Genomic DNA, 19525 nt, shown 5'->3' with positions numbered 1-19525 from the left:
ATTACGTCATTCACCCATTAATTACTTGGTAGGCCTACTGGTTTTCTTGTCATGTGACAACAAAACCCAGCGTGAGCAGTGCGAAAAAATTTGACCTCTAAAACTGTTTATTCAAAGAAACAACAGAATTGCATATAACAAAAAAGTTCTAGAATTTTTAAAAATATTATTAGGCTATTCAAAAAAAATTAAACAAGAAAACGGCTGTGAAAAAATATAGTGAAATTTTCAAATGTTTAATGTTCATTTTCCAAAAATTGCCTTCTTAAAATGTTTATTTTACAGTTTGGGTTGAAGAAAGACGACAACAATAATGCTTATTAAAACAATAATTCTATACAGACTATATAGCCTGTTAAACAAATTCTGAAATATGTAAATCATATTTGCTGTTGTATTCAAGACAGTTTATGCATGAAACGCATTTTTTATATATTTCTTAAATTCTGTAATTATTTATATCACATCATTATTTCAGTGGAGGTGGAGAAAAGAGACGTTAAACGTTTAAAACACAGACAAAAACATCGCCACGTAATTAGGGCTTCTTGTGTGTATCATCCTTCCCAAGGGCTTCAAATTTTCGTGTATTTGGCTCTCAGGCTCCCCCCTCAGAGCCAGTGTGCGCCGTTTGAAGTACCGGAGAAAGAAGCTGAGAGAAGCTCGTCCGGCCTCCTACCATTGGGCGTAAATCCTTCATCTGTGCCATCAAACCTTCCTCGCCAGTTTACTCATTCCCTCACACTGGGAATGAGAGGGGAAAGTCTCTGCTGCAGAATTAAGATTGGAGTCATCAGCAAAACTTTGGAAACTTTGGAGCTCTTGAACTGGAGATGTTTGTTCTGTGATGCAGTTTCCCATGAAGACGCATGATTTTCAAATAAAAGAGAGCTAGCAAATACGCCTGTTTGGAGTCACAAGACGCCGATCTACGGATGTAAAAACAGAAATCGATCAATTTGTCGAGTATAGAGTGGCTGTTTATGGTCGAAACGTAACCCATGTTGGTTGTAGGTAGAGGATATCTTGGGTTTCGTAAGCTTGCGTCATGACTTCCAGCTATGCTCATGTAATGGACAGACAAGCCACGCTACCAAACCGACTGGAGACTGCGATCACCGCGAATCAGGATCATTTACAGGCTAAAAAGAACTTCTCCGTGAGCCACCTGTTGGATCTGGAGGAAGCGCGGGAGATGGTGGGAGCTCAAGCGGAGGAGAGCGCAGGAGAGGCGGGCAGGAGTATGCTGGAGTCTCCGGGACTCACCAGCGGCAGCGACACCACGCAGCAGGAGAGTAAGTGCTGGAGAACAAAAATACGAGCCTCAAACTTTTAAAATAAGTAGAATCTGGATTATAGTCAATGGGTTTTCCAAATTATTATTTTTAACTTAGCCGAGCAAGATTTGAACTTCAAAAAGTCATAGGAGAAAGTGTGGCCACTTCTTAAATTACGCATGTAATTTATGATCTCCTAAAAACAGGAAATATTTACAAATAATTTGTACATGCTAATATACTTTGATTGTTATCTAGTGTAGATGTTACATGAGGTAATAGATGTGATTATCACATTAGCAGATGCATGAGAATGATAGGCACCATTATTAGGGTCATTTTATTGGCATACACTATTCTGTAGGGACACAATTTCCAACACTGAATGACAGTAAGAATTACAACACCTTCTTCTTCGTTTACTCCATATGCAATTGGTAACCAATTTAACTAATTAATAAAAGTGTTTCAAAATGGTATAGACTATTCAAACTGTAACTACACGTTTAAAATAAGCCTACGTAAAACGTAGCGAATATATTCTTCAATTTCTAGGCTTGATAAAATAAAATATCTTTTAAAAATATAAATGTATATATTAATTACTTCTGCAGACTTCTAGTAGGCCTACTACTGTATGTATGGAAGTCACGAGGGCCTGTTAAATTGAAGTAGGCCCATTTATATGTATTTAATAATTTCTTCTCAGTGTAGAAAACAATAGAAGATCTGCAAAATTCACAATAATAAAACAGTTGAAATCGTCTTTGGCCTGTTTTCAGACGATGCTGTAAATTGCAATGGATGCATATCTTTCTGAATTACATTCAATAAAAATAGTTTAACTGCGTTTTATAAGATATAAAAAACTATAATTCCATGTCGTTACTTTCATAACGGACATTATTTTATTTGAAACTTTATGGAAATTTATTCAAATAAGAGAGCATCCATGAAATAAACCAAATAGTCTTATTTGTTTGACAAACTATAATTGTGTAAACATGATTTTTTTGTTTTTGTTTGTTAAAGCACACATTTAAGGTATTTTGCCTCAACCGAACCACTAAGATTAAAACGAAATAATTCTAAGTGTCCTAAATAATAAAAGAGCTGTACGCGTGTTTTCCGTCGGACAATACAGACTAGGCCTCCAGCAACACGATTTAGGCAACGAATGTATTTAGGCGTTTGTATTTTATTAATATGTTTATTCTTGTTGCCTAGTTATTTTGTAAAATAATTTAGCCAACATTTTAGACAGGAGTGTTGATGTGTTGCATGAATGATTTCTGAGAAACCATTTAGCTGAAGATCACCTTATAGACCTATAAGCGCATAGGCTATCAGTTGGCAAAAGACGATAAAGTTGAAATGTTTTTCGCTGTCAAATGTAGAGCTGTTCAAGCTCTAGGCCTGCAGTACTGATAACCTCTGCTTTCAACTTCTCGACTTTACGGCCTTGGAAAAAATGGGGCGAATCAATTCGTCACTGGGGTGTTTTCTCCCCCCCCCCTCTCTCTCTCTCTCTCTCTCCGGGAGGTTTTATGGGGCGATTTAAGAACTGGTTGATGCATCCAAAGAGGAGCGAGTCTACAACGAGTTGCGTTTTCCTGCACCAAATAAAAGCCTCGATATTATAATTGGCATTTTACCTCAGTTAAAAAGTATAGAAAGAAAAAGTAGAATAAAGAAGCAAAAGTATAGAAGACAATTTATATAAGAGACTGCAAGTTAACAAAATCTGTATATTAATAATAACTGTATAATTTCGTCGTTTTATGATCCATTTCTGTTGGTGCAATTTAATTTATGCAAGAGAAGCATAAGACTGTAGAACATAAAATATTAACACATCAATTATTTATTATTTTGTAGTCTACATGTACAATCAAATCTGTTTTGCAGACCAAAGCAGCAAACATCATAAACATGAACTTTAAATCTCTCTAAAATTCTGCAGAAAAATCAAGAAACATCACGATAGAAAATAAACAATTACTTATAATAATAATTTTGTTGATGTGCTTATAAATGATTATGGCCGGACCCAAAATAGATTACAAAATGATTGTAGGCATTATTAGCTCAGCTGCTTTGTGCTTTGTTGTAATTTTTTCTTCGTTAGTATTTTTATGTTTCATTTATTTTAAAAAAGGAAAAATATAGTGTGTGTAAATGTAAATGTTTAACCCAGTGGTAGGGTTCATAATTTACCCAAATTCTGGTTGAAACCTAGCATATACATGTATATACACATTTATATTGCCTTAAGTATAATCTAATTCTGATTGCCTATTTAATAATTATTAAACACTCCCAGTTCGTTTAAGAAATGTTTGTTTCTTTTGGTTGAATTTCCTACATAAAAACTGTTTCATTAGGATTTACTGAATTTTAAAAAAGAATACCTGCTTTTGTTCAAATACTTATTTAGAATGAGCTGCAACAACACAATTTTTGGGACAAAATTTTTTTTTGGGGGGGGGGGGGGGGGGGGGGTTGGGACAACTTAATTGTTTTATGTTCAATCCATTTAAATTGTTAAAAAGAATGAGTTAACTTAATTCCTTGTGTAGTCTCAACATAAATCCAGATTGTGTGGAACCCAGCCTTTTTTACAGTGTAAGAATCTGACCCACTGTATAATTTGGATATTCACATCATGATAATATTTGACTGTTTGTGTGCCTCCAGACGAGCAGCTCAACGCAGAGGAGAAAAAGAAGCGTAAACAGAGGCGGAACAGAACCACGTTCAACAGCAGTCAGCTGCAGGCCTTAGAGAGAGTGTTTGAGAGGACGCATTACCCCGATGCTTTCGTCAGGGAGGATTTAGCACGCCGGGTCAACCTCACTGAAGCACGAGTGCAGGTTAGAGATTTGTATTAGCCTGTGTTCGACCTTCTCCTTTCTGATGGTCTCTATTGATAGATCTCCATCTATGCATGACAAGCTCAACACCTTTCTTCAATTTCCAGGTATGGTTTCAAAATCGACGAGCCAAGTTTCGACGAAATGAACGTGCAATGCTGGCAAGTAAAAATGCTTCGTTGCTCAAGTCTTTCTCAGGAGAAGTGACAGCCATAGAGCAGCCCATTGTCCCGCGACCCGCACCCAGACCCAATGACTACCTGTCCTGGGGAAGCTCACCGTCATACAGGTAGGAAATCCAACACTTTTTATATGACTCTGCCTAAATTCGCCATTATTTCATCAGTGGAAATATTTGTAGTGCTGGATTTCCTAGGTTATTCATAAATGTATGATAATGGACAGCAACTTTAGCATATTAACGAAAAATGTGAATGCAATGTACTTGTGGATAAATGTATAAAACATATCATATCATAATGAAAAATGTGCAAAGTATTTTAACACAAATTAACCTGCAGCTCAAAGTCAAAGGTTGAATTAAAAACATATATATAATAACTGGGAAAAATTATCAATAAGATTCCATTTGTTAATATTGGTAGACTATGAGTTTACATGAACTATCAACAAAAAGAGTATATTAATTTTAGTTCACATTCAATTTAACATACTAAACTACTGAATTAAAAATGTTGTTAATGCGTAATGAACATGCACTGAGGAATAAACACAACAAATGTATTGCTTATTCTAATTTCACCCAATGCTTAACTACTGGTATTTAACAGGACTTTCTTGTAAAGTGTTAAACAATGTGTGGCGCAAGCAGCTTTAAATAAAAGTGCAGATATGCAGTTGAAGTCAGAATTATTAGCCCCCCTGAATTATTCGCCCCCGTGTTTATTTTTTTTCCCCAATTTCTGTGTTACGGAGAGAAGATTTTTTCAACACATTTCTAAACATAATAGTTTTAATAACTCATCTCTAATAACTGATTTATTTTATCTTTGCCATGATGACAGTAAATAATATTTGACTAGATATTATTCAAGACACTTCTATACAGCTTAAAGTGACATTTAAAGGCTTAACTAGGTTAATTAGGTTAACTAGGCAGGTTAGGTAATTAGGCAAGTTATTGTATAACGATGGTTTGTTCTGTAGACTATCGAAAAAAATAGCTCAAAGGGGCTAATAATTTTGTCCCTAAAATGGTTTAAAAAAAACTAAAAACTGCTTTTATTCTAGCTGAAATAAAACAAATAAGACTTTCTCCAGGAGAAAAAATATTATCAGACATACTGTGAAAATTTCTTTGCTCTGTTCAACATAATTTGGGAAATATTTAAAAAAGAAAAAAAAAGTCAAAGGGGGCCTAATAATTCTGAAAATCTGTTTAAATGATCATAAAGCTCTGTTTAACTTACATCAAAAAACATAAATTAGAAAACTTGTTTATTTAGACTGCTTGAGTAAAAACCATAAGTGAAATGTAAAAAATGTAATTTATAAATACTTTTGTTATTAGTTCTGGGCAAATATTAATCGCATCCAAAATAAAAGTTTGTTTTGACGTATGTCTGTGAATTATATATATATCTATCATATACTGTGCTCAGCATAATTAAGTACACCCCGTTTTGAAATTGAATATTTTTTTCCATTTCTCAGTGAATAAAGGCAATGTATTATGGTGCATTTAAACAAAACAGATTTATTAAACATTTATATATATATATATATATATATATATATATATATATATATATATATATATATATATATATATATATATACATTTAGAAATTGAAAGATAATACAATTAAATTCAAGCAAAATATTGCAAAAAAAATAATTACAACCTACAAAATTTCAACTATATGTTTCATTTTTTTCCTTCTCTTGCTTTTTCCTCTTTTATAAATTTGTATTTAATATTCTTCTATAACATTTAAATTTGGGTGTCCTAGTTTCTGGGCCGTTATCATTAGTTATTTTGTTAGATAAGCTCCAGATTTGGCTTCAGTACTGACTAATCTAATGTATATGCACAAATATAATATTGTACAGCTTCCTATTAAAAATATCAATTTAAAGGAGAGATTTGTGAAGGGTGAACTTATATATGCTGAGCACTATATATATGATACACACATAAAACACAACTATAGAAAACAGTTTTGTTACAAAGATATTTTAATTTAGATAATTATGTCATATGCATATTTATATTATGTCTAAATATGTATAAAAAATCTAATATATGCATGCGGGCTGGTACAAGATTGTATGAAAGATGTTATGGTAACCTTGGATAAAAATCTTACGGTTTCATGGTATTGTTATTACTGCTCTAAAATATGTTCTTTTTAAATGTTGTGGTAATAAACAACGTTTCCCCCATTGAACACATTTTAAGAAATATTTATAATACTTTTGAACAGTACACGTCAAACGTTTCAAACACACAGATGTCTTTTACAACTTAAAAATCTCTTTCTTTTCTGTGGATATAAATACATTTGTTGAATGTGGATGCTCATTTGCTGCTGTTTATGCTGTTTCCCTAAATAAATAAAATGAAATCGTATTTGACAACATTTTAAAACCATGAATTTACCAAGCCATGGTAAATCTTGAAACCGGTTATCGTCCCATGCCTATGCATGTGTGTATTTATATATGTAATAAATATACATAGTACACACACACATATATTATGTCAAAACAATTTTGAATTTAGATATGATTAAACTTTGACCATCACTATTTATTATATTTTATTTGATCATTTATTTATTTATCCCTAAACTCATATCGATTAACCCATATCCCTAAACTCACCCATGAACCTCAGCCCATTTAAGCAAGTACACTTACATGTTCTCAAAGCAACCAAAAATAAAAAAATACAAATCTCCTTACATTTTTGTTTACATTAATGTAAAAGAATCCAAAAAGAGGAGGTTGAAATTATAAAAACTATTATTAAACAATTTTTTTTAAATTGCCGTCTATATGCATAAAGTTGAAACTACCAAGAATAGTACAATATATATATATATATATATATATATATATATATATATATATATATATATATATATATATATATATATATATATATGCATCTTTTCTTAAAAAGGAATAGATACAAAAAACATGTGCTTCTGATGTTCGGATTCATTGAATTATTTACTAAAGTGTGAAATCTGATCGTGACAGTCTGTCCTCTTTATTACAGTGCCATGGCAACTTATTCTCCCTCGTGCGCCAACAACACCACAGCCCAGGGCATGAATATGGCCAACAGTATTGCCAACCTGAGACTGAAAGCCAAAGAATACAGCCTGAACCAGGTACCCACTGTCAACTGAAGCGGGCAGCAGGGCTGTCAAAGACTCTCAGAACAATTCCAAAGTCCCAGCCCCAAACTATTGACATAAATGATGTTTTCTGTCCTCCTCTATGTGTTTTACTCTTATCCATCAAAGAACGGAAGCAATCGAGAACAACTCCAAGGTACCATGCTTTCCTAAAACCAATGATTTACAATGAACCGTCATTTTCCTGGTATGTGGGGAAATGACATGTGGGAAAATTGAGTTTTGGAAAGCACAAAATGGAAAGTTTTCTCTGTTCACACTCACTGTGGCAGCATGAGCGTGGTCAACTCTTTTGGAGATCGTGGCTTACTATAGATTTCTTTCTCGAGACTCCTGCCGACCACAGGGATTTGATGACCTCTGCGGAATCCATATACTACAATCTTGCGGACATCTGGGGAGTTTTTAGGATTTCCCCTTGATTTCTTATTGGAACTCGTAAATGTGCACTGAGGCCACAAACTGGGATTTGGATATTTTGGTTATTTGGGAATAGAGTGAAATTTGGCTTCCCTGTCACTGGACTCTAAAATCACTCATCACTGTTGTCAGTTTAAAACATGCAAGGGGGTATTGGTTCATTTTGGCATATACAGAACTCTGGCCATGTATGTAAGTGATAAATTCAGAGCTTTGTTGATTATACCCCATTATATTTTCTAAATATATGCATAAATATGTAATATTGCTTTGCAATAAAGATGTCCAAGCAATGTAATGGCATTGAGTTTAAGGGATAGAGTGTCCTTAAAAATCTTTGTGGGACGCCAGAGAACAATTCAGCATGAATTCAGCGTAACCCAAAAAAATGAACATTTACATACCATTTAATCACCCTCAAGTAGTTAAAGTTCTTAATAAATACCAGTTTTCTCCTGTTGAACACAGAAGAAGATACTTTGAAGAATGTTAGAAACCATTAGGAATTGGCATCCATGGTTGCAAAAAATACTTTAGGAGTCAATGGCTCAACATTCTACAAAATAGATTATTTTGTGTTCAACAGAAGAGAGAAACTTCTGGAACAAGTTGAGTGTGAGTAAATGATTGATTTTGGATGAACTTTCCCTTTAAGTTGAGGTCACATTTACACCTTTTCCAACTTGAAATTCCAGCACTTTTCAAGCACTTTCAAGGTGCGTTTTTATGCTTTTTCAGCACCTAACAACCCCTGTAAATTACGTTTCTATATGCTGGATGTGCTTCTTTTACATTTAAATCCATTGTGCTATTTAAAAAAAACGCATCATGATATTTCAACTTAAATTGTTGAATACTTTGGAACATAGATTTATTGGGATAATTCACCCAAAATTTGTGAGAAAAAAAGTTCAGTTATTGGATGAAGCCAAAGTCAAAATGAGCTTACAGTCAGGTTGTGCTTGGGTGTAGTACCCAACTTTCATGACCAGTCATTCAAGATATTTTATGTGCATTGCTATTCAAAATTCAAGTAACAAATTAAATCCTTAAAAGTCCGAGAATGTTCTTGCACCAAATGAACGAACTGTTCTTATGTTAACTCTTTAGAAAATCAGTCACCAAATAGAAACCATAGTTTGTAAATCTTTAACAAATATTACTTTTTATTATTGTCAATATTACTTTAGGTTAAGACTAAGGTACTGTTGTAACTGTTTGCAAATGTCCTACCTGTCAAATGGTGACAGTTAAGAGGTTAAACTATTCCTGAGCGCACCATTTGGCGTTTTAGGTGCAAATATGCATTCTGCGTGAACGTCGCACAAATGTTCCTAAATATATTTAGAGTTTGCATAGATAGAAATTCAGGCGTATATGCAACCAAAATGGTCACAATTTCCAGCCCTGCAATTTGAAATTCAAGCAGGTTCAAGCACTTTGTCCAAAATCCAAGCACTTTTCTAACCTTGAAAACACTATATTAAAAATCAAGCATTTTCCAGGATTTCCAGCACCCGTACGAACCCTGCATTTACCATTGCTTATGCAAAATTTTGCAGACAAATTGTTGATAAACAAAAAAATCTGCTTGGTTTGAAAGCTACTTCTGTTTGAGTTGTTCTGTTAAGGACAAGGAACTTTTTTTATACACAAAACCTTTCAAAATTTACTTAATTCTTTAAGAGCCATTACTGAGAAAAAAAAATTATGAGAACACATTTATTAGGTATGCCTGGCTATAAAGGTCTGATAGCATTTCTTCCAAAATTCACATAAAAATAGTATAATTTACATCATCTTTTTTGTTGTTGAGTAAATGACAATTTCTCAGAACAACAACTGTTTTCATTTGTTTTGACTGAAAATTAGGGTTCTTAAAGGTCCTGTGAAATTAAAAGAAAGTAGTTTTTTTATTTTATTATCAGCATGTTAGTTTTAAGGATATCTATAATTTAGTGTCCCTCCAAAAGAGTGGCAAAATGCGCATTAAGATCTTTATGATGAGAATGCCTGCAGTATGTCACTTTAGCCTAAATGGATCACCTCAGTTTCTCACATTTAAAGGTTAATCAGAGAAAAAGTGTCAGTAGTTTACAGAACAAAACATAAAATTAGGTTTTACGCCAACACAAAAACAATAAAGAATTTTGAATTTTCATATGGCCCCTTCATTTTTCTCTATAGCAGTTTATGTCACTTATTTTCCAGTTTGTTGAATTGCTGGCAAGCAGTTCCACATATCAGATATCAAACCTTAATACATTATGTATGTATGTATAGCCTCAGAGGAGGCATTTTGGATTAAAACTAGATGAAACACGTCCTCCCACAATACTGCCCCTCTGAATCCACGCCATTACGCAACAGAAGAAAAGCCAGGTGAAATCATTCAGAAACCCAAGAGCAGTGAGAGTTCGAAACACAAGTGTGCAGATGTTGCATTTGCTTTTCCAAAGTGAAACTGCTCTTTCTTCCTCTCAGTGTGAACATCTACCTTTAAACTGTAAAATAACTTCTCGTCAGGACTCCTGTGGGGCTTCGTCAGAAGTTTAACAGAAATTCCTGCGGCTCTTTTCCCCTCCGCCCGTTTTCAGCTTCCCTCTTTTCTAGGGTAAACAAAAGCAAGGAAACGACAAAATTTTAGCTAATCAAACTGGTCATTTACAATGTGATCCAAACACTTCAAGTGCTGTTGTTCTTCCCCTGCCAGCTATCGCTCCATTAAAGTGCATGTGTGTATTTGCTTTGGATTTGAAACGGTTTTAAAGGTTGAAGAGAGAAAAAAAAAAATCGGCTGACAGAATCATTTCTGAAAAACAGCCTCTGAGTTTTATTACCTGATGATGGAGACTTTGGTGTCGCACGCTGAACTTTGGTTTCTTTAACGGCCGACGCTGGTCATTTTTTTTGTTGAACGGGAATGTTTACTTTCAAAACAGTCTGTTTATGGCACAGGAAGCGATCGTTTGAGTTTAAGTGGCCGCGAGCTGTTTTTGAATGGCTGACACTGGCTTGTTTATGTACCTGATGGCTCCCTTGGTCGGCTGATTACACGTGACCTCAGGTGACCTCACAGACAGTCCGTTGGAGGAAGGGGGAGCCGGTGAGTTGTTTTTCTTTTCATCTGTCTTTCAGCTCCGTGAAAGAAATCTGTCAGCTGTCGTCGCTGTAATGCAGCTCTTTAAATATCGCCCAGTGGTTTGTTTATGTCATGTTTCGCAGATTGAGACTCTTGAGCACAATTTTTTTCTTTTTTTTTTTTTGCAATTTGTCAAAAAATTAGAAATATGATCTATTTCACATACACTCTCAGAGAAAAAGCTACACGGTGGTACAAATAATGTTTCTTGAGGAACAGTTTTGTACCTTTGTAAAAGTTGTTCCTTATATGGTACAGAAAAGACCTCTTATGATACCGTTCTGTACCTTTTATGGTACAACTGAAATAAAGGAAGACAATTGTTCTCATATAAAAGGTACAAAAGTGTTGAACAACTCCTTTATTACAATCTCTATGAAAATAAATATTAAAGGCAAAGTGATTTTATGAATAATTTCCATATTAAAACATGAATCAGCATTTAAAAGCATGTGTTTAAAGAAACTCATAAACATTAATTATTAAGTTCTATAAAACATAACAACTGGTCAAACATAAAACTGTAGATATTGTAAATAAACATTTAAGGCATTTTTAATAAACATTTGGTAAGCATTTTCTGATAAATACAGTTTCATTTTTGATACCTGCACCTTTTGGCGTTTCCTTTCCACTACGCATGTAAGCTGACAAAAGTCCTGCATATGCAAAGTGTTCCTGCAGACATTTTACTATTGTAAAACTAATCAAACATTGTGCAAATCTCTTTACAATACGTTTGCATAATTCTATTTCTATTTTAAAACTAATCAAATTAAATTACATTTTAAGTGATTACAAAAGTATTGTGTGAAAATTGCAGAAAAAATGTTTTATATTGTACATGGGAGAATGTATTTCTGTAACTTTTTAGTGAAGTGTTGTGAAATGTTTAGCAAAAATAGATCTTTTGATTTATGTTAAAGTATTATTTATTCTTTATTGTCAATGGAAAATGTGCATTTACACAAAAAGAAACGTTTTTTAAAACACTGTTTAAAAATGTATTTGATGTTTTATATTTACTGAAAATAAATTGATGCATTTTGGATTTAGCAAAATGCCTTTAAATAGTTCTTGAAGGAAGACATTTGACACTGTTAAGGTACAAAGTGTCTTGTCACTGTGGTGGTACATTTATGGATCAGATCTGTACAATATTGTATCTACAGGCTTTAAAAACCAAAAGGTACATTTTAGTTTCCCATGGTACAAATCATGTCCTTAAAGGTACAAACTGCAATGGTACAAATTTGAAAGGTACAATTCTGTCCCATATAAAGGTACTGCCCCAGTGACAAGGGTTTGTACCTTCTTTGGTACAACATTGTAACAATTTTTCTGAGAGTGTAGGATATCAGCTGAAAAAAAAATTATTATTGTTAGTATTAATAAAATGAGTAGATATTTGGCTATTTATACATGCACATTTCCTTTATTTTGACATTTTGATCATCGTTTCAGTCAAACTCTCACTTAGAGTAAGTCATTCACTTACAGTTGTTTTCAATACCTCTTGAGGCCTGTAAGATTAAAAAAAATAATAATAATACTTTGACATTTTAAAGTATATTAATTAAAGAGTACAGAACAAGTATTAAAGCCTCAGTAAAAATATTGAGAAGCACAAGTGATACCAATAAACGCTGATAATAATAAGAATAACTTTAGTCAGAATGATTAGATATAAAAATAAATGGTGTTATTCCACCTATTAAAAGCAAAAGGAAGACAATGTTGTTTAATACCGAATAAATGACTGCCTTGTGCTTTCCAAAAGCAGTTGGCTGTGGCCTCTTTCATTCAATCCAATAAGTCTGGATTTGGACCATCCCTGATTGCTTGACCTTTAATGGTTAAGGACAAGAATTGTGTTTTTCAACAATCCGACTCTGAGCTGTTTCTTAAATGATGCATCTATATTAAAATTCCAGTCATTATTCCAATTGTGATGCCTTTAATGTGGCTTCTCCCCACAAGCTGGGCTCGTTCCATCCAATTTACGGCGGAATCTTTATGATCCAAACAGTTCATGAGTCAAACCCTTTCCAAACACAGCCAGCCTCTGAGGACCTGCAATATACGGGATGTTCACTTTGGAGAGGGAGCCATTTCCTATTTCGACAGTTTTTTCATTTTGACATAACCCTCTTTGAACCATTTATATCAAGGTCGATGGGCCTTGAACGGTTCCTTAACCAAGTGAGTCTCTGGATGGAGGGATTTTTAATGACACATGCGAAAACCTGGACAGAATCATTATTGTCCTCACGCCAACATCAACCAAACACCTAAGAATGAACGTATGACAAAACATGTAAGTATGTTCTCAGATGGGACGCTATACGTGTGTTTATTCGCACTTTTGATTTCATAAATAATGAAAAGTTCTGCATGTGAGAGTTGTGTGAGGAAGCCACTAGAAAAGTGGAAAAGAAAAAACAAGTTTCATGTTTTCTCCTCTGTCCGCCTGCCCGGGCGTCCATCTTACCTTTCACAGCCGGGACTCGCTGACCCCAAGTGCTTCCAGATGTCGTCCAGATCTGACCCGAGCCTCGATCATACGTCCCTCTTCAGCCGCGAGCCCACTGACAGAGGCTCCCCGTGGACACACAGCTCACCCCCATCAACCTCCACATCTGGAGCCCATTAGCAAGGAGACAGTCAGGGAGAGAGAGAATGGGGTGGGGGTTCAGTTAAACTAGCATTGGCTGGAATTGCAGTTTGATCTCTACTCAAGCCGTTACCTTTGAAAAAGAGACACTTCTCTTGTGTGTTGCTCTTTCTAGAAAACATTGGGTATTAACTCAATGAAATGAAAGAAACAAAAGCTAGTTATTTAACTTAATGTAATTTTCCCTTGATAAAATGATAACATGTTTGACTAATGTTCTGTGTGATGTTTTAATGAATTAAAATGGCTATCATTTTAATGGTAAAAAAAAAACAGTAAGAATGCTACAGTAACAATCTATAACCTGTAGCTGTAACAGCAGATTTCCTTAGTACAGTGGATAAATGTAAATGGACTTTCCCAGAATTCCCTGCATGACACTTAATTTTTATGCTTTTTTTGTTGCCATTGCTTTGGTTCTTTTTAGTTTTTTTAGTTTTTATGTCATTGGTTATGTACATTAGAGTTCTTTAGCAATCTTATTTTCATAAATAATGTTTATTGCATTGATTCATGTGCGTTACCATGAATCATGCTAACAACATGCCAATTCATGCTAGAAACAGGCAAGCAGCTTGCTAATTCATGCTACAAACATGCTAGCAACATGCTAACAACATGGTAATCAATGTTAGAAACATGCTAATAACATGGTAATTCATGCTAGAATAATGTTAGCTACATGTTAAGGCTGATTTATACTTCTGCGTCCAGTGATTGGCGTGACCCACGGCGAGTTGCAGTGCATTTATAGTTCTGCATGCTGTTTGTGTTGCTCTGCAAAAACACTTCCGAAACGCTAGCTGGCAGTAGGTTTTCCTATTTCCTAAACCCTGTGTCGGGTTTCTTCACGGGTGTTTTGTTTTTTTCTCAACGCTAGCTTAAACTCGCTTATTCTGAGGCAGACGTGCAACAACTTTAATCATAAGGTAAACACAAAACAAAACTTTCTACCTGGACCTCCATCACGGGACTTGACTTCATATTATATGTCAATCACTCAAGGCTTTCCGCTGTCAGATGACAGGGAGCTTTTGTGCCCGCGGGAAATGCAAACGGCTGAAGAGTTTAAAGCAGGTTTGCTAACCCCACCTAAAGTTACAAATAATAGCGCAAATAAGAGCGATCAAGACATGTGAAGAATGTTAATCCGCCAGCTAAGATCAATCGAGTGTTTTCTAAGAAGGTGCCCGAATCTCGATGCATAGCGTTCACTGCGTGTTCAGTGCAAATGTCCGCTAAATGTAAAATCTAATACTGTACACGTCATCGCCAAAGAAGCTCGCCTTTACTAAGTTTACACTGAAACTGTGGCTCATAACAAAGAGCGGTACTGCGGCGGTGGTCATCGCGAGAATCCTGCTCTGGCTGCGCATAATTGGTGCGGCTGACTCACCTGCTTTATTCCACAAACACAGAGAAATGAAGATAAGCTCATAACGAGACTGAGCATTTAAAATGACACAAACCCAAACTTTAAAAGAGTGATGGAAGTGAGATTTTGCTTTCTTTTGTCTGTTCTTTCTTGAGATGTATATTATTTTTCTATTTAGGTACTGGTGACTGGTTTGCAGCTTTCAGCATTGAATTGAATGATTTATTATAGTCTTTTGTTTGTTTTGTAGCAGAAATATTACTTATTAAATTGATATACATATAAAAACAATAGTGCAAAATAAATATTTCATACTGCAATGCTTCATTTTTGTTTGATGCAAACCATAAATTTATTTTTCATAAAGTAACAGACTTTTTATAGCTGATAACTCACAGTCAAGCACATTCAAAGCACCATCATAATAAGAAATATTTTCATCATCATTAATATTCTATAATTATTAGACATTCATTTTGGAATTATAGCTTATATATATATATAGCTTATATATATAAGCTGAGTCTGAGAGTTTTATTTATTTGATAGTTTATTTCACATTTCTTGTTTTTAAAGGCTAAATACAAAAAAAAAAATAAGTAAACATACATTTTTTTGTAGTTTTTATTTAAAGTTATAAAAAAAGTAATAAGAGCCTGGATGTTGTTATTATAGACTTTGCAAATTCAGTTTGCAAACATTTGTGGGTACAGACATCCATTGTGTGCGGTCTTGACAGTTTTTCCTGGCTTTTTAATATTGTCCATATCGATATCGGAATCATATCGTATCGACCGAAATTAGGAAATATTTTGTGATATAAAGTTTTGCCATTTCGTCCAGTCCTAACTTCAGAAGACCAGCACGATCTGACAGCATTATTCAGAGGATGATAATGTGTAACACTGCCATAAATGAGGTTGGTGTCGTGATCTTGTTCTTTTTGAGTGTGCATGTGCATTAGCTGGGGCAACCTAAAAAAATGCTGATTTTGTTTGATTCCAATGTTTAGAAACGAAATTTATGAGGCAGTTGTCTAATTTTATTTGTGATTTCAAATATGTGATGTAATCATAAGCTTGGCAAACAGTTTTGGAGAATTTAATGTTTCCCTATTCAGACAGAATGCCGAGCATACTGCTCAAGTGGCCCAAGTAGGTCGCTGAGTGAAATGATTCACTTATGATGATAAAATTGCCTTTAAGGGGACATTGGTACAAATTACTTCATCTGATACTTGTTGAGCTCACAGCAACCTCTTGCATGTTGAACATTATAAAATGAAATAAAACGAAAACAGGTCAATATTTTAATATTTGTCAGGTGATTCCAAATTTTGGCCACCACTGTATAGATAACACTATACGATAAATATGTTTATATCAGGCTTTTATGGGGTGTTAATGAACTTAAACAAAAAATACGGCTGTGTAAATAAACCAAAATAAATGATCCTATGTCAAGTGCATTTTCTGTGAAACTAGACCAATTACAACCCAACCCACACCCCAAACCCCAAATTTACCATGATTACATTAATGTGAGTCAATATTTTGCAACTTTTTTTCCATGTATATCAAATGTGAGTTTGTCTTTAAAAAAAAACAAACGTGCACCTCCATTGTACCAACATTTTGCAGCATTACAATTTGGCAGCTCTGAAAATAAAGAGAAGTGCTGCCCAGAAGACAAGTCTTACTTTTATTTTAAGTTACTTTTATTTGTTTTTAAGTGTCTAAATGGTACTGCACCCCTTTACCTCTCTGAGCTTCTCTGTCCTTACACACCTTCTCGTTCGCTCAGGTCAGCCGACCAGCTCCTCCTGGGTGTGCCCAGGACAAGTCGAAAGCTCAGAGGGGATCGGGCTTTTGCTGTGGCTGCACCAAAATTGTGGAATACGTTGCCATTGTATATTAGACAAGCCTCTTCCGTTACTGTTTTTAAATCCTTTCTTAAAACTCACTTGGTCAGTTTGGCTTTTAGCACAGTGTGAGATGTTGACATTTTTTGGTTATTTATTTGTATTTTAAAGTTTGTTTTACTCTCTGTTGTCAGCACTTTGGTCGACTGTGTTGTTTTAAAGTGCTTTATAAATAAAATTGAATTGAATTGAATTGAAAAGAAGACAAGTCTTGATTGGTCATGAAAGAACATTAAAAAAAAATAATAATTTGAGGGAGAGGTGTAATGATTTATAATCTACTTGACCCAATACTATTGAAATACCTATAAATCTCAACTCAAAAGAAATTAAACTCTTCAATCTTTAAATTTGGTTCAAAACGAGCCGTTCAGTTTTCTTAAAATAATGTAATATTTAAAAGTGCCATATGTTGTATTGGTTTAAGTTACATTGTTCTCTGATATCTACATAGTAGGTTTATGCTTCGATAAGTAAAAAAAAAATCTCCAGAGAAGGTTTAATAAGCTCTTTTATCACTCCATAAAATACTCCTAGAAGGTCCATGATTGACCTTATGTAGTTTATGTCGTGATTATTAATGTGTGCCTCCTACAGACACACACACAGACCATGGTGTACGCTGAAGAACAAGGACGAAAATAAACCCAGAGTTAAGTTAACCTATTTTGCTCACCAGATCTGTTGTGGATAAAGGCTAAATTGCAATTAAACTTGACAAAAGAGAGTGACAGAGATGTATCGCGTTGTAGAAAACAGCCAGGACTTAGTATCAACCTCTGCATGAACATATGACAGTAGAGCTGAGTGATTTGACACAAATCAGCATCTACATGTGTTTATTGAAACATACGCATCAAATTTCACAATAAACACGATAAATTAACAAAAGATGTAACTAAACATACCTTATGCCTCTTCAGAGTGAAAATGAATGAATGTGTAATCTCTAAATCTTGCATTCTGATGTGATTTTGAACATGCCTCGTGCTGTCGTTGCCTAGTAACACACAGTAAACAATTTGGGCTCGCGTTTTCAAAATAGTAGTCCCATATCCATCGTAAGTGAAATATATCCTTAAAATACCATGGGAGGAAAAATATCCTTGTATCACTAGAAAACGTTTGGCTTATCAAATGCAACCTGAGGCGTGCATGTTAATAATTTCAAAGCTTTTTTTATGATCTCAGACAAAGTCCATGTAAGGATATATTATGTATATTATTGTATTCTATAGTATTTGTCTCAGAGCAGCATATGAGTCGGTGTGCTCTTGATGACTACTGCTCATAAGGTCTGAATGCTTACATGCAAATGAGGAGGGGATGGCCCGTAAATCTCCTCACAGTTTGTTTTGTCTTCTGATTAGCCCATAGACTCATTTCACGCAGCCGCCATTTTTAAAAGCGAAATCGAGGCTGCGGTGGGAAGAAACTCGGAGGTATCGTTGGGAGTTTTATAGGAACGTTGTGTAGCTGGCTGTATATCTTATCAGCGAAAATAAAGGGACACACATTTATAATTTCACCGCCTTCCGAGTGACCCGAAGATCCGTTCTGAATGAATGGTGAAGATAAAAAGGGATATCAGAGCTCATTTTCAGCTAAGTTAAGGGAAATGGCACTAGTTCCTTTCGCAAACACAAGTTTTAGGTGCTATTTATCAAACTCGAGTTAAGGAACTTACTCTTTCACTATATTAGACTTGTCATGATACTGAATTAAAAGAAAAAACGGCAATTTCCCGCTAACATTTAGGGCACTGTTGATAGCTTTCTTAAAACAGCGCTGATTTGCCAATGTGTTCACATGCTCAACAGAAATGCTTGTGATTGGCTGAGAAGGTCATCAGTTCACCCTCTGCTGTTTACCGAGCACAAACACAGACGAGATGAAGACGATCTGCTTGATGACTCGACTGATCTTCACAGCTGCTTCGCGCTCGCGCTCCAGTCTCCGTGTATCTGTGTTTGCACTGAGTGAAGAGCAGTAAACTGAGTGCAAACACAGATACACGAAGACTGGAGCGCGAAGGAGCTGTGAAGATCAGTCGAGTCATCCGCGCTCAGCGACGCTTCAATGTTAGCGGGAAATAGACGGTTTTGAAACTTCAGTACCGGGACAACACTATTACAGACAACACGAGGGCGTGCTGCAGAGGACTGCAGTGTTTTATTGTTCACCGGGTTACATAGGCTTAAGCAGGAAAGCATCCCCACGGTGTTTAACTGGTGCCATGAACTGAAGCCTAGGAGGACACTTAAGCATGTTAACATTACTCTTACAGAGATTGTGATGTTGTTTGAAATTGCTTTTAATTGTTTAAATAAAACTTACTAAATGATATTAAATTGATGTTTACACCATTTCTGCATTGAAATAATCGCAACAGCTGGAGGTGTGTTGTCCTCAGCATGTTACTGCAATGTTTACAGTGCTGGTCCTATACTTCCC

The 19525-nt window shown here is 35.0% G+C and overlaps 1 protein-coding gene across 2 annotated transcripts; it reads left to right on the top strand.

The window, feature by feature from the left end:
- Positions 1-608: 608 nt before the first annotated feature.
- On the top strand, positions 609-8257 carry prrx1a (paired related homeobox 1a). 2 transcript variants are annotated; one of them, XM_056475227.1, is made up of 4 exons: positions 609-1295; positions 3975-4150; positions 4339-4439; positions 7398-8257. In XM_056475227.1, the coding sequence occupies exons 1-4, from the start codon at positions 1049-1051 to the stop codon at positions 7528-7530; spliced, it is 657 nt and encodes a 218-aa protein (XP_056331202.1). In that variant the 5' UTR covers positions 609-1048; the 3' UTR covers positions 7531-8257. The 2 variants fall into 2 exon arrangements, with proteins under 2 accessions (XP_056331202.1, XP_056331195.1); XM_056475220.1 differs by having other exon boundaries at positions 611-1295; positions 4258-4439.
- Positions 8258-19525: the final 11268 nt, after the last annotated feature.

The sequence above is a fragment of the Danio aesculapii genome, chromosome 2, assembly GCF_903798145.1.
Source record: "Danio aesculapii chromosome 2, fDanAes4.1, whole genome shotgun sequence".
Taxonomy (NCBI): Eukaryota; Metazoa; Chordata; class Actinopteri; order Cypriniformes; family Danionidae; genus Danio; species Danio aesculapii.
The sequence above is the reverse complement of the archived record's forward strand: the minus strand, read 5'-3'. Positions and strand labels throughout refer to the sequence as shown.

Bases quoted from the DNA above. Each gene is read 5' to 3' on its own strand.
- prrx1a (XM_056475220.1), top strand. From the start codon at position 1,049: ATGACTTCCAGCTATGCTCATGTAATGGACAGACAAGCCACGCTACCA. The intron at 1,296-3,974 runs GTAAGTGCTGGA...GTGTGCCTCCAG, and splicing joins CGACACCACGCAGCAGGAGA to ACGAGCAGCTCAACGCAGAG. The intron at 4,151-4,257 runs GTTAGAGATTTG...TTCAATTTCCAG, and splicing joins TCACTGAAGCACGAGTGCAG to GTATGGTTTCAAAATCGACG.